The 24749-nt window shown below is 38.4% G+C and overlaps 1 protein-coding gene across 1 annotated transcript in view; it reads left to right on the forward strand.

The window, feature by feature from the left end:
- Positions 1 to 24749, forward strand: part of mylka (myosin, light chain kinase a) — a 114986-nt gene that overhangs the window by 72296 nt on the left and 17941 nt on the right. The window contains 10 exon segments of the mRNA XM_048192919.1: positions 1965 to 2102; positions 5352 to 5549; positions 5645 to 5891; positions 7318 to 7401; positions 7726 to 8264; positions 8267 to 8512; positions 9364 to 9480; positions 11299 to 11361; positions 22496 to 22543; positions 24479 to 24606. Of these exon segments, the coding sequence (XP_048048876.1) occupies positions 1965 to 2102; positions 5352 to 5549; positions 5645 to 5891; positions 7318 to 7401; positions 7726 to 8264; positions 8267 to 8512; positions 9364 to 9480; positions 11299 to 11361; positions 22496 to 22543; positions 24479 to 24606 (1808 nt within the window).

A 24749-nucleotide genomic window follows, 5' to 3' on the forward strand; every position in this document is an offset into this window, starting at 1 on the left:
CGGTAATTTGTTAACCTGTGATGTTGAGCAACCACCATCAGTGCCTGAGCAAGTGGATCCTGTGGCCCCGCCTCCAACCTCTGATCACCTCACTCCATCTCGGCCTGTCGACCTGTCAGCTCCGGCTTGGCTCCTCCCACCTTCAACTCCACCAGAGTCCCTTGGCCTTTCGGCTTCACCGGGTTCCCTCGTCCCACTGGCTCCCCCTTGGTCAGTCGTCACTCCACCTTCGCCACGGACCTGCAGACCTTCCATTACGCTCCTTTCCTCCATCCCTATGTCTCAGTCCTCCATCACACCAGCACACCTCAGATGCTCATTGCCGCAGCATTTCCCAGGCCTCCTGTGCCAGCGATGTCGCTCTTCTCCATTGGCTCTTCGTCTGCGCCCTGGGATTCATAGGCTCCGCCTCCGTTTGTCATCCCCAGTTGTCGTCAGCCTCTACTCCACCCTGGCTCCTCCTTCCCTTGACTCTGCCATGGGCTGTCGTCTCTGGGCTCTGGGTCTGTGCCATCGGACATCCACCATCGCCACCAGGGTCTAGTTGTCGTCTGGATGCCACCGTTCCTCCGGCGCTGCCTATAACCATCTCTTGTCACCATCTCTTGTCACCATCTCCTGTCACCATTCCTGCATCATCTCCACGCCCTCCTCCTAAGCCTCTTCCTTCTCCTCACCAAGCCACAAGGTCGTGCCTTCCGGGAGGGGGCGTTCTGCTACACATACTCAGTTTTGTTTGTTTTTTTATCTGTTTTCATGGACTTTTAGTTTGTATTCATCAGTCACGTGTTCTTTGTCTTCATTTCCCGCCACTCATCTGTTTCTGTGGACACTAATAATCACAGCTGCTCATCATTCAGTTCATCACCTTCATGTATCTAAGTTCCTCCCTGTGCACTCTCAGTTGTCGGTCGATGTTTGCATGTGGTTTCACTTGTTTCACACATGCACTGTAACACCTTCTGTCTGTTCCTGTTTATTGTATGATTAAAAATCACTTTGTATTGGATCCTGTGTACCTTCGTCTTCATCCGTCTTCATCTTCGTGACACAATGCAGATATATTTTCACAGCCATCTTTGATCATATTTACCAAGGGTGCCAATAATTCTGACCATGACTATATGTATAAAACAGCTGTATTCCCGATTGACCTTATGATGCGGCATCTCCACAGGCTCCTACGGGTCTGCAAAATCCATTAACTTTCATATGCATCAGTAAAATAGTTCTAACATGTTTGACACAGGATGTCACCCAACTTTTCTCTTGTAGAATAATCATGTGTGACTGATTCTGGTGCAGTACACTGTTAGCACAGATGCTCCTGTGTGTGGACTACTGAAGATACAAGTAGAAAGGAATGTGGACTAGGAATTCTGAATAAGATGAATGGTTGTCTCTAACACCTGATTTATTAAAGGGTTAGTTCACCCAAAAATTTAAATTTCTGTCATTAATTACTCACCGTCAGGTCGTTCAAAACAAAAATAATAACTTTATTCAACAATTTCGTATCTCCCCTGTCAGTTTCCTATGCTGTTTACGTTGTAGATAGTGCAGGCTTCTGTGTACTACGTCAGAACGCAGACTCATTATTGGCCAATGCTGTTCATGTGAGCAGCATGACGCATCTGCGTGACGCTGACGCAGGAGACGGCCAGTAGTGAGTCGGCATTGTGACGCACAATAGTGTTGCATTGCTTTCCCTTGGGGGTCAGAAACCTCTTGGATTTCATCAAGAAATATTAATATTAATTTGTGGTCTGAAGATGAACATAGGAACGACACAAGTAATTAATGACAAAATTTCATTTTTGGGTGAGCTAACCCTTTATTTGCAGACTACTTCACATTTTAGGGAATGCACAATAGGGAATGCAGCGCTTTTCCATGTAGTGTTAGTCTGTATGTTTTTGAGGTAAATTTAGCATCACTCATGTAATCCGTATGTTGTTCTCCAGCTAAGCCAAGTGTTAAGAGGTCTGCTGCTCATCCTGTGACTGATGTGAGGAGACCGTCTGCCCCGGTGTTTCTCAAAGGTCTACAGGATCTAAGAGTCATGGATGGCAGTCAGGTGACCATGACCGTGGAGGTGACAGGTATGAAACAACCTTCAGCTTCTCAACATAGGAGGAGAGCAGAGTAAGAATAAGATTTTGACCTGGATCTTTTTTTTCTTCTTCTTCTTTTTTTTTATTTAATGTGCATATCATTGTCAGAAATGACCCTTTTCATTAAGGTGTAATATTTGCTTGATGGAATCAGAGTATTTTTTAAGGCATTTTATATTACAATGTGGTAGCCATTTTTATTACATACATAAATTGAATCATCCATTAATTAAATAAATAATGCACAGGATATTACATATCATCAGTGGTGGAAAGAGTACTAAAAATTGTACTTAAGTAAAAGTATTGCTATTTAAGAAATAATTTACTTGAGTACAAGTAGAAGTACTGAAAAATACTATGACTCAAGTAAAAGTAAATAAGTAGTACTATGTTATAAAGTACTTTAGTATTATTTTTCTATTTTTACATAAAATGAGGCGACATAGAGTGCTAAACACTCTCATGCAATGTTTCTGTTTCATTCATACTGGAAGCCAGAGGGCTCCCTCACGCAGAAAGTCCACAAGTGAGATTCATAGAAGTATTAAACTTATGATGCTCCAGGAAATCCCTTATATGGATATCAGATATCACTACAGCTGAATAACACGCAGATAGAGATGTTTTGACTGATGAAACATGAAGACAATAAACACACACGATTGCGAGGTTATATGTGTGTTTATCTGTGCCATCTCAGGTATTTTCATAAGAATAATGTATATCTATAATGCAATTTTTATAACATAATATATTTTCTGTCTCAATCTGTGTTAAGAAGCAACATGGAACCAGAGACGTTATTGAAATCATGACTGACGTGTATATATAGGCTATATAGTGATTTTAGAGAAAACATGATATTGATCTGTTGAAATTGTTGACACTATGCTAAGCAAACATACTAGGTATCCCTGTTGCCAAAAGCAATTGTTTTATTACTAATTTTAAAAAGAAAGTCCATGTAAGATCATTTTAATGTTTTTTAAGAAGGGCAAAAACAAAGAAGGGTAATTGAGAAGTCTGATCAAAGAAATATGGGATTAAAACAGTATAAATAGAAAAGTACCAGTTAAAAAAAAAAAAAAAAAGTGGGTACGGGTTAACATGTTAAATAAAATGCTCTTTTTTTCATTCTACCGAAAATGTACAGGGAGCCCACTGTTGCTATAGTAACGAACTACACTTTTACGTTTCTCTGATTGACAGATAAATCATGCAATCTTATTTCACTGTTGTTGCTAATGTTGAGGTTATTTCAGTTTGCTTCGTACATTTAGTTTATCTTTATTGTTAAAGAGGGCAAGCTTTACATTCAACAGAACTGTGCGCATACATTTTATACACTTGCATTGTTCTTGCTCTGTCCATGCAATAACTGCGTCCTTGTATGAGCCGAGTTGTCTGTTTACTTCAACTGCTCAGTGCTCTGTTGATATCAGTGGTATGACCCATTTCATTACAATTTAAAATCTGTATACGAGCATAGCTCGCTTACATTCACTAAAATGTTTAAATGTCAGTGTTAAATTAGTTTTTCACTGTTTAGTGTCTGTTTTCAAGTAGATAGATTCTGTAAATTCAAGATTTTCAGAGCTAATTTCGGTTTTCTCAATCAATCAATCAATCAATCAATCAATCAATCAATCAATCAGTCAATCAATTGTTTGCACCAATCTTTTTGAATTATGACAACTTCTAATGAAATTACATTCAACCAAAAAAAAAAAAAACTGCACTGTGTTAGAGCAAGTTAATTTGTAGCATAAACACAATTTTTGTAAGTTGGTTGCTTAAAAAATTAAGTTGAACCATCTAATTTCAAAATAATTGAGTGGAGTTCCTGAAAACAGTTAATCTTATCTATATCAGTTCAAATGAACAGCTAGTTATAACACATGCTGAATGTAACTTGTTTAGTATGGAAATGTAATTAACAAGTATGATATTACTTGTCATTGATATTGGCACAGTCATTGCTAATGGTCAATGTACACTCCTGGGCAAAAAAAAAAGGGGGCTAAACACTAATGGTCAGGAAATTAAACTAATGCACTACTTAAAAATCCATTGCTGTCTCAGAAAAACATCAAAGACAGAATGAAGTTTTTGGTAGAATATGGGGAGTTTGATTCAGAGTGGTTCAGCAGAGTTGTGTGAAGTGATGAATCACTATTAAACACGAGTTGCATTGTGATGCAAGTGTGGTGTGTTCGAAAATCTGGTGAGAAATATAATAATAAATGCATCTCTAACAATGCAATTCTTGCTAAGTTCCTGACCATCGATTTGTAATTAACATTGTTAAGACCAATAAAAGACCACTAAATATGTTGCCATTGTTGGCTTGGCCTTTTTTTTTTTTTTTTGCCTTGGAGTGCAGAGTATATCTTCATGTTGCCACCCACATCCTAACCACGAGCACTATTCTTCATCATAATGGTAAAAACTTTAACATAACAGAAGCTCTTTTAAATTTCAGACATAACAACATTAAATATGAACAGGTTTTTCAGGATTTTCAGTTTAAATAACATACAATATTAAGCTGATGTAATTATCAACAATATTACATCAACAGAAAATCTAATTAATGTCTGCAATTTAATGTTTAATTAAATTAATAAATTAATATTTTAACATTTTAATCATGCAGTTGCGGTAATATGTCCCTTGAATTTCTTTAGAGTCTTGCTACATATTTACAAACAGAATGCGAGGCCACTGTTGCCCTGAGCGATTAATTGACTCAATAAATTGTGTTTTGATGTGTTTAGCTGTAATGAATGGAATTTCCTTTGTACTCCCTTAAGAGACATCATTTATCTCCACAACTGTGTGTCGTATATAGTGTCTATGTGCTTGTGTGTGTTTGTGCAGATGATTTAACTCTGGTGATTATATAATGGTGAGCACTTCCTGTGTAAAGGACAGCATCTGAGGAGTCTCCTGACTGTTTATTTGCATGAACATGTGACCTCAGCAACATATGAACTTGCTGAAGTTATTAAAAAAAAAAAAAAAATGAAAATTTTTTGCATTATTAATATGACTCAACAAAATGACTTTCAAACAAAGCGTGTGCAGCAGTGTGGCTTGTAAGACATAGTACTCAACTCTTTGACGCTCTGGTACTCTCTGCTGTTGATTATTCTTTAATTTGTCCCACTGACCTCCATTCATTGTCTCTAACCCAAATATGCTTAATCATTTGCAAGTGTGTTTTGTATGTAGGAAATCCTGCCCCTGAGGTGGTCTGGCTGCATAATGGAAAAGAGATCCAAGAGTCCGAGGATTTCCACTTTGAGAAGAAAGGCTGTCAGTATACTCTCTTCATACAGGAAGTGTTTCCTGAGGACACAGGCACATACACCTGTGAGGTGTGGAATGAAGCCGGAGATGCTCGGACTGAAGCTTCTCTGACTGTACAAGGTACAAACTGCATAACAAAGTATTGTGATCTGCAAATGGATTCTGCCAGAGCCTTTTATAATAATATAATAGTTATATATGGATGTGAATCACAGAGCCTCAGGATGGGGTTCAGCCCTGGTTCATCACTAAAACCAAGTCCTCTACCGCCTCCCTGGGTCAACACGCTCTGCTCTCTTGTGCCATCGCTGGTGACCCCTTCCCAGAATTCTTCTGGATGAAGGATGGGCAGGTAATATCTGGAGGTGGTGACTTTGAGATCCTACAGAAAGAAGATGTTGTCTCACTGCTCATCAGGAAAGTGAAGGCACATCATGCTGGAAACTATGAGATTCATCTCAAGTAAGCGTTTTTACACTTGATTCAAAAAAATTACTAAACCATTCTTTATACACTACCGTTCAAAAGTTTGGGGTCAGTAAGATTTTTAATGTTTTAAAAGAAGTATCTTCTGCTCGCCAAGCCTGCATTTATTTGATTAAAAATACAAACAAAAACAGTAATATTGTGAAATATTATTCCAATTTAAAACAGCTGTTTTCTATGTCAATATACAGTAATTTAGTAAGTGTAATTTATTCCTGTGATCAAAGCTGAATTTTCAGCATCATTACTCCAGTCTTCAGTGTGACATGATCCTTCAGAAATCATTCTAATATGATGATCTGATGCTCAAGAAACATTCATTATAAAAAATAAATAAAAATTAAATTAAAATTCTTACTGACCCCAAACTTTTAAACGGTAGTGTTTAATGTTACAAAAGATTTAGATTTCAGACAAATGCTGTTCTTTTGAACTTTCTATTCATCATAGCATCATGAAATAAAAATGTAAATAACTGTTTTCAACATTGATAATAATCATCGTTTCTTGAGCATCAAATCATCATATTAGATTGATTTCTGAAGGATCATGTGACACTGAAGACTGGAGTAATGATGCTGAAAATTCAGCTTTGATCACAGGAATAAATTATACTTTACTGTATATTGACATAGAAAACAGCTGTTTTAAATTGGAATAATATTTCACAATATTACTGTTTTTGTTTGTATTTTTAATCAAATAAATGCAGGCTTGGTGAGCTGAAGATACTTCTTTTAAAACATTAAAAAACTTTTGAACGGTAGTGTAGTTTACATTTACTATATTTATGGTTAGATATTTGAATATGAGCATACTTAACACATAGTTGTCAGTACTCAAGATGATTTATTTCACTTAAAAACAGTGACAATTAAAAAAGGTTTTGAGGATTATAGATTTCCTTTTTTCAAGGTGAACAATATGGATTTATTTTGTTGATTCTTTCTAAATGGAAAACAATTTCAATCTCCCTAATAGTTTCATGTGAAAAGATGTGAAAATGACACTTTACCACATTTTTTTTTTACATTGTGTCATTATTTTTATGAAATTATCAAATATCCTCTTCATATTCTAATGACCATAACATATTGTATGAAACAAAAAATAATGAAATAATATAACTATGAAAATCTGAATATTATTTTAAATATAACTATTTAAATGATGATGTATTGATACATCACAGTAATATTTGTTGCAGTTAATTTTTTATCTTTTTATTTTTATTTTTATTTTGATGAAATATGTTTTCATGGGATCCACACATTTAAGTACATGCATGGCAACAGTTCTGTCATATTAGGAAAGATTGTTTTTTAGTTCCTCATTTACTTTTTCAATTCTGCAGTTTACAATAAATTAACTTCAGCGTTCATAAATCTTCTGTTGCTCTCAGGAATAAAGTAGGAGAGTGCAAGTCAGTGGCCACTCTGCACGTCAGCGAGGACCCCATGTTGTCTGGTGACGATTCTCATAAGCAGTACGTTTTCCTTCTATTCTTGCTCTCCTCTACCCCAAAGCTATATTTACAGCCTTTGCCCCTTAACCCCTACACTAAATCTACATAATATCTCTATATAGCCAAATGCTTTGTTTATGCTTCCTCACTCAGCTGTGCTGTTGTGGGTTTGTCTAGGGGCCCCTCTCTGGTCTCATTTCCCTATAAGGCTTCTGAAGTCATCTCTGATGCAACTCTGTCCTGTTGAACTAACTCTCCCCTTGATTAAGCTGCTCTCCGGTGTGGGCTGAGCTAGCTGGGGCTTTAAACATCTCTGTATTTTTTTCCCCACTCTTCCTGTGGCAGCCGAGGGGTGGAGAGGACTGCACCAGGCAGGGGAGGACATCCAGAGACTCCCAGCCCTGCAACGTCGTGCTCTGAGCCACTCTGGGAACACATCAGTCGGACAGATCAGGAAGAAGAGGAGGGGTGCGCCACCCGCGGGCTTCTCAAACGCCGTGTAGAGACAAAGGAGCATCGGGAAGACCAAATCCGACAACAGGAGGCCGAACAGGTCGACTTCCGAACTGTGCTCGGCCGCAAGGTCAACACCAAAAGCGTCTCTGAGGAAGACCTGAAGGAGATCACAGCTGAGCAGATGGACTTCAGGGGGAACCTCCAACGGCAGATCAAGCCCAAGACGCAGACGGAAGAGGAACGCAAAGTCAACTCTCCACAACAGGTGGACTTCAGAGCAGTGCTGGGAAAGAAAGGAACCCAAGGCCCAAAACCTGGTCCTGGATCCTTAGTGAAAACACAACCCAACAAAAATGAAGCTGTTGACTTCAGATCAGTGTTAGGCAACAAGAAAAAACAGCCAAGCCAGGACAGGAATGGAGAAAGCCAAGTGTTAAAGACACCAGAGAAAAGGAAAATGATGTGAATTGTGTGGATGGAGGGATAAAAGAGAAAACAAAGGCAGTTGGGAAAAAAGAGCCCGTTTTTACACAGAAACTGGGTGACGTGACGGTATTGGATGGGGAACGTTTGCATCTACAGTGCCAACTTTCATCTGAGTCTCCCGCCAAAGTGACATGGACGCTTGATGGAAAACTCATCAAACCATCCAAATTCATCGTTATTGCTAACGAGGGTTAGTGTTGCATTTTCAATTTAAAATTACCCAAGTAAGAGGACTGATTTGGTGCAATCTACCGTAAATAAAAGCGTTTATCAGGGGCTCTATTACGTTATATGCATATGTATATGTTTCAAGCATCAGCAGACCAAAGGTTATACATTATACATTTTATACAACTTTTTGTCTAAACAAAAATTTAATATTGAGTACCTGACATTACAGATAGCTGACTTTTGGTCCACTAACGAAAATTGTTCCAAATGAAGCCAATGTTGGACCAACTTTGTGTTCTGCTGAGAAACACAGTGTTTGGCCACTTATCCAATCAGACAAGAGGACCGGAAGTAACTGTTACGTAATTGTTATTAAACAGTGGTCACATGACACTTTGGTATCAGCCGGCAGGAATGTGACTGGATGAGGGTTTATTCAAGATGTTTCTTGATGCGTTAGGGATATCAGTAGAGAGATCTGCTGTGAAAAGTATTGTGAAGGTGTGCAGTGAGGGATGTATCTCTGTGGCTTGGCCACCTGTATCCTTAATTGCATGCTAAGTTCTTTTTAGAGGGTATATGTTTCACAAAGACTTCATCTGACTCAAGTATATCACTGTAGTGACAGACAAGTTAACCTGTGTACTTGAAGAATATCTGATTGAATATGCATGTATGGTTTGCAGGAATATTCCAGGTTAAATGCATGTTTAGAAGTACCCATAGACGTCCATTGTAAGACCACAATTGCTTTTATGATCAAGGGACAAGTCCAAATGATTTCTGTGGTAATTGACAGCATGCAGCAGATGCTGTCAATATAGATTAACCCTCTGAGCGTAACTGTTTAATGTGTGTGTGTGTGAGCAGGTGGTCAGTGCTCTCTGTCCATTGATAAAGCTCTACCTGAGGATGAAGGACAATATGTGTGCAGGGCAGAGACCAACGAGGGAAAGACAGAATGTTCCTGTATGGTCCTAGTGGACGGTGAGTATATCTTATTACCTGCCAGTACAATAAATGAGTTTGCAGAATGCTTTTCCTGTATCTACTCTATGAAACTCAATAGGCTCTCTGAGAGATGAGATGAGGTGATCTATAACCATATGTGTCAAGAGTGTAGTTACTTTCAATGTTTATTGATTTTTTTTTTTTTTTTTTTAAATTCAAAGTTTTGAATTGTACAACACAAACAATTATCTCCCTCTCTACTAGTCTATTATGTCAAAACACTGGGTATTTTGAGAATATTATGGTTTGAGTCTGTCTGTTTTGGGCTGGGCAGTATGTCTCTTTCCCTAGAGTCTCTGCCTGAGTTTTGCAGCTTCCGGTAATTACTGACCAGACCAGGCTGCGTTGCATCCCTTCCATGTCCTAAGATCTCCTCGTTTCGCTTTGTAGGATATGTCTTTACAGCTGTCTCTAAATCTCTTTGACCTGCATAACATGTTTTGACCATCATCTCTGGATCTCTGTTTGACTTTACAGATCATGTCCCAATGACCATCTCTAAATATCTGTGTCCTGCTTTGCTGGACATGTCTCTGCTGTCCTGATTAAAGGACATGTATCTTTCTCTCTGTTCTGGTTTCCAGGACATGTCTTTACAACCATTTATGGATCTTTCTTTTCCACTTTAGAGGATGTGTTTAGCTGTCTTTGGATGTATTTATCCTACTTAACAAGACATGTCAATAAAGCCCATTCCTAGATCTCTCTGCCAAGTTTTACAAGTCATGTCCTGACAGCCATCTCTAGATCTCTCTGTCTTGCTTTACAGGACATCTTCCCACAACCATCTCTAGATCCATTTGTCCAGGATAACAAATTCTAACAGCGAGCTCTGTTTCTGTTCTGCTTTACAGGATGTCTCAACAGTCATCACTAGATTTATCTGTCTTAACTAATGAACATGTCCCTACAGATCTTTCTGTGTCACTTTCTGTTTTACTTTCTAGGACATGTCCTTACAGCTGTTCATAATAATTTTGTCCCACTATACAAGACTTGACTCTACAGTCATCTCTGTCCTGCTTAACAGGACATGTCAAATGTGTTATATATAATTTCCCTTTCATCCACTGTAGATTTCTAGATCTCTGTGTGATGCTTTGCAGGACATATCCCTGCAGTTGTCTCTAGATCACTCCATCCCAACTAAAAGATGTGTCCCTACAGCTATGTATTTCTCTCTGTTCTGGTTTCCAGGACATTACAGTCTTTAGAGCTGTTCATGAATCTCTCTGTCCCAATTTAAAGGATGTGTTCCATAAGCCGTGTCCAGATTTCACAATCCTGCTTTACTGGTCATGTCCTTACAGTTGTATCTAGATATTTCTGTCCTGCTTTACGGGAGATGTCCCTACAGCCATCTTTAGATATCTCTTTCTCTTATTTTACAGAACATGTAATTACAGCTGACTCTCTTTCCTGCTTAACGGTGACAAAAGAGTGACAACTTCACCAGGAAAAAATATTATTTTTAATGGTGGCATGTTAGTATTATTTAAGTGCTTTAATGTTATCATTTACTTGTATAAACATCTAATACAGCTTCTTCTAAAGTGGCTTCTGCTATTTTTACTGCTAAATTCCACTTTTTAACCTTTGACCTTTGTCTTGGTCTTGGCAATAAGTGGCAGTAATAGAATGGTAATAAACTCACAAAATAATTAATTAACTTAGATATTTTGGGAACTTTTTTAGTGTGCAGAAGTCGAAGAGAAGGCATAAAATGCTGATTTCATGAGGGTCATTTTAATTTTGCTCTCTGTATGTCTTTCTGTATTCTTTCTGACTGTTCAGATCCCAGTGTCTCCACACCAGCTGATAAGCGGAGCAGGAAGCCCTCTACCCCAACCACAGAGAGTGAGTTTCCAAAATATGTACTTCCTTTTTTATATCCCAATATGGAGTGGCGTGGGAGATGTGAACCTTTCCCACTGCAGTGTACACACACACACACACGCACACACTTTTAGGTTGCTTGTAGCTTTTGTAGACAATATCACTAGGGATATGTCACTAAGAATAATTACTTATTAAATTACTTTGTTCCATTTAGAAGTGAAAAAGAAAGAAAGAAAGAAAGAAAGAAAGAAAGAAAGAAAGAAAGAAAGGTCACTGATGTAAAGGCTAACAGGAAGCACTCCATTTGATTTCTGATAAGGTTAAATGGAGTGAAATGTGCAATTTTCTGCAAAGTTGTTCAATTGTTAGAGATTATGTTTAGTAGGTTGCTACTTTTTGCTGTAAATATATCTTGCTTAAAATCAGATTAAAAATACAAACAAAGACGTCCATCTGCATGTAGCTTAGTTCATACATGTCTGTAGTGAAGTCAGTTAGTCAGTAGTAGTCAGTTTTCCACTCTGTATCTGGATAAATTTGTAAAATAATGTTTTAAGCTGGAGAGTTATTGTTAAAGATTTAGTCATTGCACTATGTTCTATTGTTGCCATATGATCTTTAGTTTTGCATAGTCCAGAAGTTGTAGTATAGTATGAGATAGTATAGAGGAACTAGTATAGGAGCATAGTACAGGACAATCCCTAAAGGAGGTCCATGTTCACTGTTGAAACAGTTGTTCACTTCTCACACTCTTCATCAGATGAGTTGTTTGACAAGGCTTCTGGAGAGCTGACTTTGACTGATTTTTAATGTTAAACAGCTCAATGAGCAAGAAGGAGAATGAGAGTTGAACAAAAGCATGTTTTAGAGCGATAAAGAGAGAATATAAGAAGATTTCTGACCGTAGAGCGAGAGAGATCATGACTCTTACTGCATGACTGCTTGGCAAAACCCACTTGGATTTCCATGTATGGGCTCAGTCAAGACTCTCTCTCTCACTCTCCGGACCATGAGGAGTGTTGTATGAGTTTTCTAACATCAATGTTTTTAACATGCCTGACATTCTTCAGAATGTTTTGTGAGGCTTTTGTATACTAGCGGGTCTACTTTTCGCCTACTCTTTTAGCAAACTGTTATGTTTTGCACTGTATGCTGTATCTTTAGAAATGGCTGAAACTGAGGCTGTTGAAACTGTTGATGTGTGCACTCATCTCTTTAAGAGAACTGTCCCATATGTCTTTCTTTATTCTTAAAAGAAATGAGAAGTGAGAATTTTGTGTGACAGTGAGATATTTAAAAAGGTTCTCTCAAAGGTTACAGGAAAATTCTGCTGAGAAAGTGGTTGTAAAAAAAGGAAATCACATTTCCATGATATTATCGTGCAAGCCATGTGAAAGGCCATTTAGGTTTTTGTGTTGTAACATGCGCTATAAAGTCAAAGTCTATCAGAATCATTTGTGAGCATGTTTGGCTGGCACACTTTAGTTGGTGTTAATGCACCTGCTGTCTAGTGTTTCAAATCAGTTACTAATGACATTTCATTTGGGGTGATATGCTGTCTTATAAAATAGCTGCCTGTGTAGACAGTAGACAATGGGAAGCTCACTAGATTTGAAACACAGCTATGATGAGCCCTAATTTCCCTGCTTTAATATGAACTATAATGTCACAGAGTTAGTCTTTGAGTCAAGTTTGATGCTTTGTTTCAGAGATGCAGTGGATTTTACTCATTTATTGGGATACTATATTCAAAATGAAGAAATGTGTCCAAGTTATCTGGGTATTTTGTGCTGAGTAGCCTCTGTCTTGAAAAGAGAATACACAAGTGAGATGCCAATCGGTGAAATTAATAGTTTTCCAGAAACCATCTGTTTAAACAATACTACTAAGTTTTGCCTTATCTGAGAATTTATGAGAACGTTTATACAATTGTTCCTGCATGCATTTATGTTATAATGCACATGCAGTTGTTGTGCATGGACCTGCGCAACCAGATTCCACAAAGGAGAGATGCAACAGTGCATTTGTGGCAGCACTGAACAGATGCAAATATGCTTTTAATGTACATGTACATTTCCTCTTGTCCACATGTGAACTTCAACACGACTGACAATAGAAGATTGAGAGTGATTTTGGAGCAAATGAAGGTTTAGGCAGGTCCTCCATCATAGGGGTTACAATGAGTCATTGAGTTGTTTGCAGTCATGGAAAATCTGTGATTAAATATCATGAAGCTATAAAAATAAGCAGTGGTGTCTTGGATGATGGAAAATTCTAACCTCCAAAGCACCTCTGAATCGCTGATGGAAATTGAACCCAATTGGTGTCCTGAAGGACCTAGTGCTTTCATGACCAGTTCAGAAACAACCACTGCAATTTACGTCATAATGGCTTATATTTGTATCTCTATTTTATTAGTTGTGCTTGTTAAGGAAAGCATCACTGTTAGCGATGAAACCTTAACCTAACTAAATATTAAACTTTGCCATGTAACACCTCGTCTCATCCTGTATGTACTACCATAGAATATGGTACAGCATGTACAGATACTTTGGCATGCATCAAATTCAGTCATTTTGGAGAAAAAAAAAATAGAGAAACATTTTTTTGTTATTGTTTGCTGTTAGCTAGTCCTGCAACAAAGTTCTTCTGAAATACTCCACCTCCCCCAGCTCCACCTGCCTAGATCTGCTACGAGATTTATGTATGTATGATTTTCTGGGTTTATTCTGTTGCTACACATATCTTTACAGTCGCAACACTCTGCTTTGCATTGGTATTTTTTGGTTAAGTCATGAAGGACAAACATTAGATACAGTTGACATTTTATCTATACTGGGGGTGTAGTTTAGAGTGAAGAAGAAAAAAAAACAAAAACAAATCATGGTTTCCACAGTTCCATATTTATTTGTATATGAAGAAAAAATTACTATTGTTTTCCACAAACCAGTCAACTCAAAAGTAAAAGATAACTGCAAAATACTCTCTTGTGAAAAAGAAATGTGCTCAATTGTAATGAGTGTGCACTTGTAGTGTACAAATCTTAAAAGTATATTTACAAAAAAAAAAAAAAAAAAGTAGCTAAATGAATAAAAGGCCACTTTTATTGTGCATAAATTATGTAATTGCGCTAAATTATTATTTCTTGTGATCTCATTAGTTCCCTTTCGAATGGGAACTCGCACTGCGTCCCCTAGAGGACACTTTGGGGAATGCCCCAGGCAAGACCGGTGTCTGAAGTGAATATGGAAACACAACAATGAACTTGACATTGGCCGGCGACAGCCTATAACGTACTACTGGTGCGACCGTGAGTATAATAGGGCACCTGTAGAGCACGTCATCAGCTTTTTGTCTTCAGGAGCCGCCTGTCTAAGTGTGTGTGAAGATATCGATGTCAGTGCAGAGGCACTCACTGTGATGACTCATGGTGGTCAAGCTCTGTTCTGTCTTGGTTCTTTTCTTGAGGGATCAGAATCGAACTTCTGCATCTCACGGTTATGACAATGCATTTGCTGAGGCAGCGCGATGGTTCAGATCGATTAAATGTGCAATTAAGCATTTAAATCGTTTGTTCCTTTCTGCCCTCACTACATCACGGGCGAGGATACACAGGATTTGTGCTTGGTGTGTTTGGGAGTGGACAATGCACAGTCGGCTCTCGAGCAGGCTGAATGTGTGCATTGAGAGAGATTACCACTTTGTAAGCTCCGCCCCCACCTCTCACTCTTCGAGGAGGGTGATCAGGCTCGCAAAATAACGCTTGCAAATGGTTATCGTGGAGAGGTTAGAGACGTGCCTTTCATCCAGACCGTGCTCACTTGTCTGGTCGATCTTTGGCTGCATTTAACTTTGAAGAATTAAATGATAGATACTTATCTGACTCTGAGGAGTTAGATTTATGTATTAATTCAGTTTCTTCAACTGCTGTGAATTTAAACACTGTTTGTAGGAATATGGGCAGTACCGCATTTGGCGTTCCCATTTCCTACATGTGTTTTTAGTGTAGAGTGGGATTCTCCCCTGTACCTAATACTGCACTATAGAATACAACTGAAGAAGAGTGGGCTATTCTGATGCTTGCGTCCCACTTCTTCAACTGTTGTAGTGTAGGGATTTAAACATTATTTATGGGCAGTACTGCTTCTGGTGTTCCCACTTCTTAAAATCTATTAGGCAATAGTACAGAGTGGCTTTCCTCTATATTGTGCTTAGATCTGCGCACATCCCACTTCTGTGATTCTTCTGTGCTTTGTGTGTGTACATTGGTTATTAGGAAGATGGGTAGTATCGCTTCTCGCGTTCCTACTTCTTTTAATATGTTGCGCAGTAGTGCAGAGCAGCTTCCTCTCTGTATTGTGTTTAAGAATGTGAGATCTTCACAATGTTATGATTTTGATACTGTTTTTAAGAAGATGGGCAGTATTGCTTCTCGTGTTCCCACTTCTTATAATGTGTTGCGCAATAGTGAAGAATGGCTTCCCCTCTGTATTGCGCTTAAAGCTGTGAGATGTATTTGAAGAATTTGGGTTGTTCCGCGGCTCGCGTCACACTTCTTCAGCTGTGATCCTCACAGTACTATGAATTGTAGGTTGGTTATATAGAAGATAGGCAGTATCGTTTCTTGCATTCCCACTTCTTTTAATCTGTTTTGCAACTACACAGAGATGCTTTCCCTCTGTGTTGTGCTTAAGATTGTGAGATGTAAATGGAAAAGATGGGCTATTTCGCTGCTCGCATCCCACTTGTTCAGCTGTGATCCTCCCAATTTTATGATTTTGTATACAGTTTTTAAGAAGATGGGCAGTATCGCCTCTCACATTCCCACTTCTTATAATTTGTTGCGCAATAGTGCAGAATGGCTTCCCCTCTGTATTGCGCTTAAAGCTGTGAGTTGTATATGAAGAAGTTGGCTATTCCGCGGTTCGCATCCCACTTCTTCAGCCATTATCCTCACAGTACTATGAATTGTACATTGTTCAAAAAAATTAAAGGAACGCTTTTTAATCATAGAATAGCAAGAGTCAGTGTCACTACTGGTAGCATGAGGCGATGCCTGGACCCTACAGAGGTTGCACAGGCAGTCCAGCTCCTCCAGGATGGCACATCAATACGTGCCACTGCCAGAAGGTTTGCTGTGTCTCCCAGCACAGTCTCAAGAGCATAGAGGAGATTCCAGGAGACAGGCAGTTACTCTAGGAGAGCTGGACAGGGCTGTAGAAGGTCCTTAACCCATCAGCAGGACCGGTATCTGCTCCTTTGTGCAAGGAGGAAATGGATGAGCACTGCCAGAGCCCTACAAACTGACCTCCAGCAGGCCACTGGTGTGAATGTCTCTGACCAAACAATCAGAAACAGACTTCATGAGGGTGGCCTGAGGGCCTGATGTCCTCTAGTGGGCCCTGTGCTCACTGCCCGGCACCGTGGAGCTCGATTGGCATTTGCCATTGAACATCATAATTGACAGGTCCGCCACTGGCGCCCTGTGCTTTTCAGATGAGAGTAGGTTCACCCTGAGGCACATGTGACAGTCGTGATAGGGTCTGGAGAATTCGTGGAGAACATTATGCTGCCTGTAACATTGTTCAGCATGACCGGTTTAGTGGTGGGTCAGTGATGGTCTGGGGAGGCATATCCATGGAGGGACGCACAGACCTCTACAGGCTAGACAATGGCACCCTGACTGCCATTAGAAGATGGGCAGTATCGCTTCTCACGTTCCCACTTCTTATTACATGTTGTGCAATATTGCAGAGCAGCCTCCCCTCTGTATTGCGATTAAGAATGTGAGATCTATGTGAAGAAAGTGGGCTATTCCGTGACTCGCATCCCACTTGTTCAGCTGTGATCCTCTAAATGTTATGATTTTGTATGCTGTTTTTAAGAAGATGGGCAGTATCACCTCTCGCGTTCCCACTTCTTATAATGGGTTGCGCAATAGTGCATCGTGCCTCTGTATTGCGCTTAAAGCTGTGAGATGTAAATGAAGAAAAGTTGGGCTATTCCGCCGTTCGCATCCCAATTTTCCGGCTGTTATCCTCTGAGTACTATGAATTGTATGTTGGTTATATAGAAGATCGCTTCTTGTGTTCCCACTTCTTATATATGTTATGCAATAGTACGGAGAGGCTTTCCCTCTGTATTGCACTTAAGACTGTGAGACGGGCTATTCTGCGACTCATGTCCCACTTCTTCAGCTGTGATCCTCACAATGTTATTATTTTGTAAACTGTTTTTAAGAAGATGGGCAGTATCGTGTCTTGTGTGCCCACTTCTTGTAACAGTTATGCAGTACTACAGAGTGCTTTCCCTCTGTAATGCTTAGGAGGCTCTTAGAACATTTAATTTTGATATTCCCTTAAAGTCCCTGTAAAGACATTTTAAAGTATGTGTTCTGAGTTTGTCACACCGCAGAAAAATGTGTTATTAACCACCCATCCAAATTTGAATGATTAAAAAAAATCTGCAAGTAAATGAAATAAGTTATCAAAATCTCGAAAAAATAGGCAGCGCTCTCTGCTCTCAAACGCTGGGGGCGTGTCCACTGTCTGCGCTGAAACCACGCCCACTCGCGAGAGCTGCAGCCTCAACTGACTTGAGTCTAATGAGTCAAACATACTGATGAAAAAAAGAATCATTTAGAGGGTTGCAAATTTTAGTAGAGTTACTGTGGACTACCTACTAATTATAACATAAGCAAACTCGGCAACTTACACTCATTGGTGGGCACGTACTGCCGACTGTTGTCGAGTCGACAAATGAGATGGGAGGATGAAGGCCGAGACGGGAGAGACTCTGTCCGGCTCCATATATCATCGGTTATTGGTGGGACGGTAGGAAGGCCGAGGCGGGAGGGGGGCCGAGGTCTGTTCAGTCACCTTCACCAAAAACAGCGGATTATCAGTGAATCCCAGCTGTCTGATGAAAGTTTGTAAAATTATCCGGTGTAGAACGATCACTTTAGAATCCTTCATATCATCGTTTTAGGAAATTTAAATAAGCAGACCGAGCATATTGTATATTACAACAACCATGTAATATGCATTTGCGTGACGAAAGGCATTATTAGCTAAATTGCAAAGGGCTGTATAACTGTAATGACACTCGAGATGATGAGTGAACCGCTGTAGAGTTAGAGGCGGTGCCACGCTCGGTGCGTCATGACAGTTATACAGTGTTAGGGGAGGGGCTATGCTCGGGGGTCCAAGTGCGTCATCAGACCCCTGTTTTAGCTCCACCCAAAGAATCCTGAGCAAAGACTTGGTGAAAAACTGTTCAACGCTCTAACTTCACAATTAAGTATTACACAGTTCACAGTCTTTGTAATGTGTTTCAGCAATACATTTGTAACATTTATAAAGTGTTTAGAAAGAATTCTCAGAATTGACTTTACAGGGACTTTAAAGGTGGGGTATCCATTTTTTCAACTACGCTGTTGGACATTGTTGATATTTGAAATCAACCCAAACAAACCCACCCCTCTCTTCATTGCTCCGCCTCCAAAACTCACACTCCAATTCTAACCACCCTGCTCCCAGTCAGTCTCGAACCCCAGTCCATAAGTAAGGATAGTAAGAACTGACACTTCATTTACTTCGCCGTGAATAAATTGTGCTGATTCTAGACATTAAACTCTCTCCCCTTTTCATATCTTCCACTCTGTCTTATTTTATACATTAAACACAAGTTCTAATTTCTATGATGTCTCCATACAGTATGTCAGCATGCAGATGTTTCAGTGATTACACTGATTCACTTGCTTTTTTAGATCATTTATAGCATCATGAAGCAATTTTAAAGAGAGCAACAGTGATCTGTTTCCTATTTTCTGTGTGTTTCTTTTTGTCTGTCTGGTTATTTTCTGCAGTGGTTGACAGTGTGAAGTGGTGTTATATTAGATGATTTGTTGAAGCAGTGGAGGGCAGAGATTATCTGTTTTCTAAGTGTCTTCAGGTTGTCAGGCCTTTAAACAGATACGTTTGATCCTGTGGCCCACACTATGTAGACTAAACATTATGAAACATGGAAGTGGGATGTCCTGTGTGTGTCTGTGTGATGTTTCAGGGGTATCCTAAAGCATTTGCTCTGCCTTTGTCTTTACTCACTTGTTCTGTATTTGTCTAATAAACCTGTGATTTACTTTTATGTTCATAGAGTATGCTTTCTTACCAAGGCAAGCTCAAATAAAGGCTGGTTCACAATGTTAACAAACACACCCCCTCCCCCCCCCCCTTTTTTTTTTTTTTTTTTGATTTGTATGTTTGCATATGTGCATATTACATATGTTCCCAAAATTTCAAATGTAACAGCCAATGTCATACTTTTGGAAATGTTGCAGTGTCTGGCATAAGAACCTGCTTTAATACTGCATCACAGAGTAGGCCTGACAGTAAATATTGAGTTGATTAGGCTACTAACTTAAAGGTGCCCTAGATTCAAAATTTGAATTTACCTCGGCATAGTTGAATAACAAGAATTCAGTACATGGAAAAGACATACATTGAGTTTGAAACTCCATTGCTTTCTCTTTCTTATGTAAATCTCATTTGTTTAAAAGACTTCCGGAAAACACGCGGATCTCAACATAACACCGACTGTTACGTAACAGTCAGGGTGTATGCCCCCAATATTTGCATATGTCAGCCCATGTTCCCAACATTATGAAAGGCATTAGACAAGGGCAGCCAGTAACGTCTGGATCTGCACAGGTGAATCAACAGACTAGGTAAGCAAGCAAGAACAATAGCGAAAAATGGCAGATGGAGCAATAATAACTGACATGATCCATGATAGCATGATATTTTTAGTGATATTTGTAAATTGTCTTTCTAAAGGTTTCGTTAACATGTTGCTAATGTACTGTTAAATGAGGTTAAAGTTACCATCGTTTCTTACTGAATTCACAGAGACAAGAGCCGTCGCTATTTTCATTTTTAAACACTTGCAGTCTGTATAATTCATAAACACAACTTCATTCTTTATAAATCTCTCCAACAGTGTAGCATTAGCCGTTAGCCACGGAGCACAGCCCTCATAGAGAATCAAATACAAACATCAAAATAAATACTTTACTCACATAATTCGAAGCATGCATGCAGCATGAATGACGAACATCTTGTAAAGATCCATCTGAGGGTTATATTAGCTGTGTGAACTTTGTAAATGTGCTGTAATATAATCGAGAGCTCGTGTGGCAGGGAGCACGCGAATTAAAGGGGCGGCGCGCTGAAAAAATCAGTGCATAGTTAAATGATGCCCCAAAATAGGCAGTTATATTACTTATATTAAGTACTTATATTACATCTTGTGAAAAAGCATTCTTGGGCACCTTTAAAATTACCATAAACTCAGGCATGCAGAATATGTAAGAACTTTATATTTTTTTTCCACTGGAATTTCTTGGAAATCATTTTGTTGATTGTTGGCTGAACAATCAACCCCAGGAGAACAACAGTATTCTTAAAGCCTTATTGTCATTCATGTCTAAGTTTTTAGTTTGGTAACACTTTATTTCCCTAGTCCATTTGAAAAATTCTACTAACTATAAGTAACTTTGCAACTACATGTCAATTACCAGTCATTAAAGTATTAGTAGATTGTCTGCTAATATCTGCTAACACTTTAATGTGATGGTCCCCCAACAGACATTCTACTGACAATAAGTAACTTTGCAAGAATGTCAATTTATTCTACTAACCCAAGCCATAACAGTCTACTAATACTCTAATGAGAGTTAGTTGACATGTAGCTGCAAAGTTACTTATAATTAGTAAAATGTCTAAAGTGGACTATAAAAATACAGTGTTACCTTTAGTTTTTTGTGTATTAGATTACCAATGATGTTTTTGTTGTTAGACTGTTTGTATTTTTACATTACTAATTACTGTCAATCACCTAGTTTCGCTTTCCTTTCTGTAGACACAAACATTTGTTCACAGATGCCACTTGGTTTGATATTTTGTATCTAATGCAATGAAATGTAGACATTTTTATGTGTGACTTTAGTGTCCAACATGTGCTAAAACTACACTTTACATAAAATACATAAGGATACTCTAAAGTCTTCCTAAATAGCAGGTTGTAACGATCGTGCATGAGACTTAATTGGGGGTTGAAGGTTCTATATATGTGTTGCTACTACAATTGATTTATAATGAAAGTAAAGTTATGAAGATCTGATCAGCTTTATTATAATCTGTTTATCAGCTCAGCTTGAGATGAGTTTTGTCCAAATTTTAGGGATTCAGGTGAAAGCTCAAGTCCAATTTGAGCCAGAAACAGAAATAGGTTTGTGTTGGAAAGAGGATGTTTTCATTTCCACAACTACGGAGAAAAAGAGAGAGGAATGAGAGAATGGCCTCTTAGAGAGGGATGAGATTGGAATGTATTACAACCGACAGAAAAACTCCTCAGAAGTTTGACATTGCTTCATATCAGAATAGCCTCATTGCCATCGCTGCAGCTCTAGGCTTGTGTTTATTGGCTTTGCAATCACATTGTTTCTTGACAGAGATCAGATGTAAAATAAATAGTGGCAAAAGCTATTTCCTGGATTCTTGTTGAGGATATTTTTAGTATGACCAAAAAAGGCAAAGAGCAAAGAACCTTAGCAGCTGATCTCTCCTAGTACATCCAGAGAAAAACATCTCTCCTTCCCTCTCATTCTGCCCTCCCTTTTACCATTTTGTAAACGTGAGAGTGCATGTTAAATGTGTGGTCCTGGTATTCCCTACATTATGGGGACCAAATGTCCCCACAAGTATAGTAATACCAGAAAGTTTTCTGTGATGGGTAGTTTTAGAGGTTGATAAACCTGAAGGTATATCAAATTTGCAATATTAACTAAACCCTCTTGGTGTAAAATAAGTAAATAAGTAAAGGATAATGTACAACCAGCCAATCAATAACAAATACAATAACAATAAAAATAAAAAAAATCAATAAAAATAGAAATGGACATGCAATTGAATTCGATTTTTGCACAGCTACAGTATGCAGAAAATCACTTGCATGGGAAAATTTGAATGTATTGGGCTGATATTTTATGATCAGTTCTCTGGACTGAGATTGTATGTTGAGCCCATATTCTCTGTGCTATCTGAAAGTGATGTGATATCTGATCTGTGTTTATTTCTTGTGTCATTCACTTCAGGTGAGGCCAAAATAAAGAAACCCCCACCCAAAACACTGGCTAAACAAGGTAGGATCAAATCAGTCATCATCTGCATGATTTAAAGATACATTTTGTGTTAAATAGTATACAACTTAAGCTATTTTGTTACATGCTGTTGATTACAACAGATAATACATTTGTCTCTCAGTTTGTACAACCAAATAAAATAGTTTATATAGTTTAGTAATCCACTAACAATGGAAGTCTAGCAGGCTGTTTTGAATGTCTAACTATAACCATGGACCAAAATTAAGACTTTTTGGGCACTATTTTAACGATGGTCTAAAGTGCACGACGCAAGTGCACTTAGGGCGTGTACGAATCCACTTTTGCGAGTTTAAAATGGTCAGCATGCCTGGCACATGGTCTAAAAGGGTTGTCCCTATTCTCTTAATGAGTCATGGGTGTGTTTTGGGCATAACGTGCAATAAACCAATCAGGGTCTCATCTCCCATTCCCTTTTAAAAGCCAGTTGTGCTCGTGCCATGGCAAATTCGCTATTTACATTAATTTGCAAGGTGCAATTTGCAAGCAAAAAAACTAAAGGCTTCTCTGGCGAGGAAACAGATCTACGGGGGGAAAAAAGGAATCCACCAAAGTATTTTTATCTTTATGCACACAATAATAATCTTTTACATTTGTAATCCTTTTATTTTTAATATTTGGCATGTTTGTGTGCACTGTGCATGTAATAAGCAGAGTGTATGCATGTTGTGCTCCCGCCTATAGGTGCATATGACTAACGCACCCTTTAAATAACAAAAAAAAAGTCATTTTTAGTTGCCTCAAAATAGCAACACGCCAACAATGCACCTGAACACCTCGTTTTCAGACCAGCACACCCACGGACGAACAGATGGGCGCCAATGCATTTGCTATTTAAACAACGTGGCGCAGGACGTGAAAATGATAACTGCGTCGGGCTGAAACTAGCAAAAAACTTTTGTGTTGTGCCTGGCGCCCTATTGTACTAAGTGTATGATAGGGCCTTGTTTTTTATGTGGTCTCATTAAGCCACCCCGTTAAGCCTTTTTTTATTAGGCTACTCATTTTTCTTCTTAAATCACATGGTAAACAAAATGTATATTTTTAATAAAATAATGAAAATACATTTAATGGCTATTAAGAAATATTGGTAACTCTTTACAATACAGATTTATTTGTTAACAATAGCCATCTACATTATACTTTCCATGGGCAAAATTGGTTCATTTTGGACATTTTGGTGAGCATGTGATGAATGTAAATGAAACTGCACTGAAACTGATCCACTGGTTAGCCAAGTTATCCGATCAAATCCACTGTTGAGCCAAAGTTACATGAGTTTTTTGTTGCACATTAAGGGATTTATTCAGTTTATACACGTCTTATCGGATAAAAAAATTATGTGCATTTTTAGAATGTATGTGCATCTTGACATTTCCATAAAGCATTTTTTTAATGCAATATCATATATCATCTAGCACAGTAGTCCCACCTCAAAATTATGATTTAGATTGTACAGCTCTAATAATAAACATGTAAGTTCAGTAACAAAAATACTAGCTACACTTTTCTGCAAATTAGAGATGTTATTAAGTTTTATCCTGGAACAGTCCTTTAAGCATTTCAATTTAGTATTTGTGTATATAAGTAATGTAAAAAAAAAAAAAAAAAAAAAAAATATATATATATATATATATATATATATATATATATATATATATATATATATATATATATATATATATATATATATATATATATATTTAATGTATTTTATGTATTATGTATTGCTGCACATGTGATTTGTGCACAGGTAGTCTACTGGAAGTAGTCTGCAGACTTGGTAGAAAACTGGGAGTAGTTATCTACAAAGTCTGCAGTGCATTTTCAATAAATTTCTAACGGCTGTGCAAGCAAATAGATCTTCAGCGATCAATGGAGCCTAAATTCTGTGTATAATGTGATTGTGTGTGTCAGGTGCTCCTCCTCAGATCCTGCAGTTTCCTGATGATATGAAGATCTTGGCAGGCCAGGAGGTCAGTCTGCTGTGTAAGTTCACTGGAGCGCTGCCCATCAGCTGCACCTGGCTCAAGTTCCGCAAACCAGTAAGAATCATTTCACTTTTAACATGTGTAGAAACCTGAGAGAGAGAATCCTAAATGTTTTATTCTTTAACTTAACAGATGGCACATACATTCACTCACCAGTCCCTTTTAAATGCTTTAAACATTAAGTAGTTTTTTGCTAT

This window comes from Megalobrama amblycephala, linkage group LG6, assembly GCF_018812025.1.
Source record: "Megalobrama amblycephala isolate DHTTF-2021 linkage group LG6, ASM1881202v1, whole genome shotgun sequence".
Classification (NCBI taxonomy): domain Eukaryota; kingdom Metazoa; phylum Chordata; class Actinopteri; order Cypriniformes; family Xenocyprididae; genus Megalobrama; species Megalobrama amblycephala.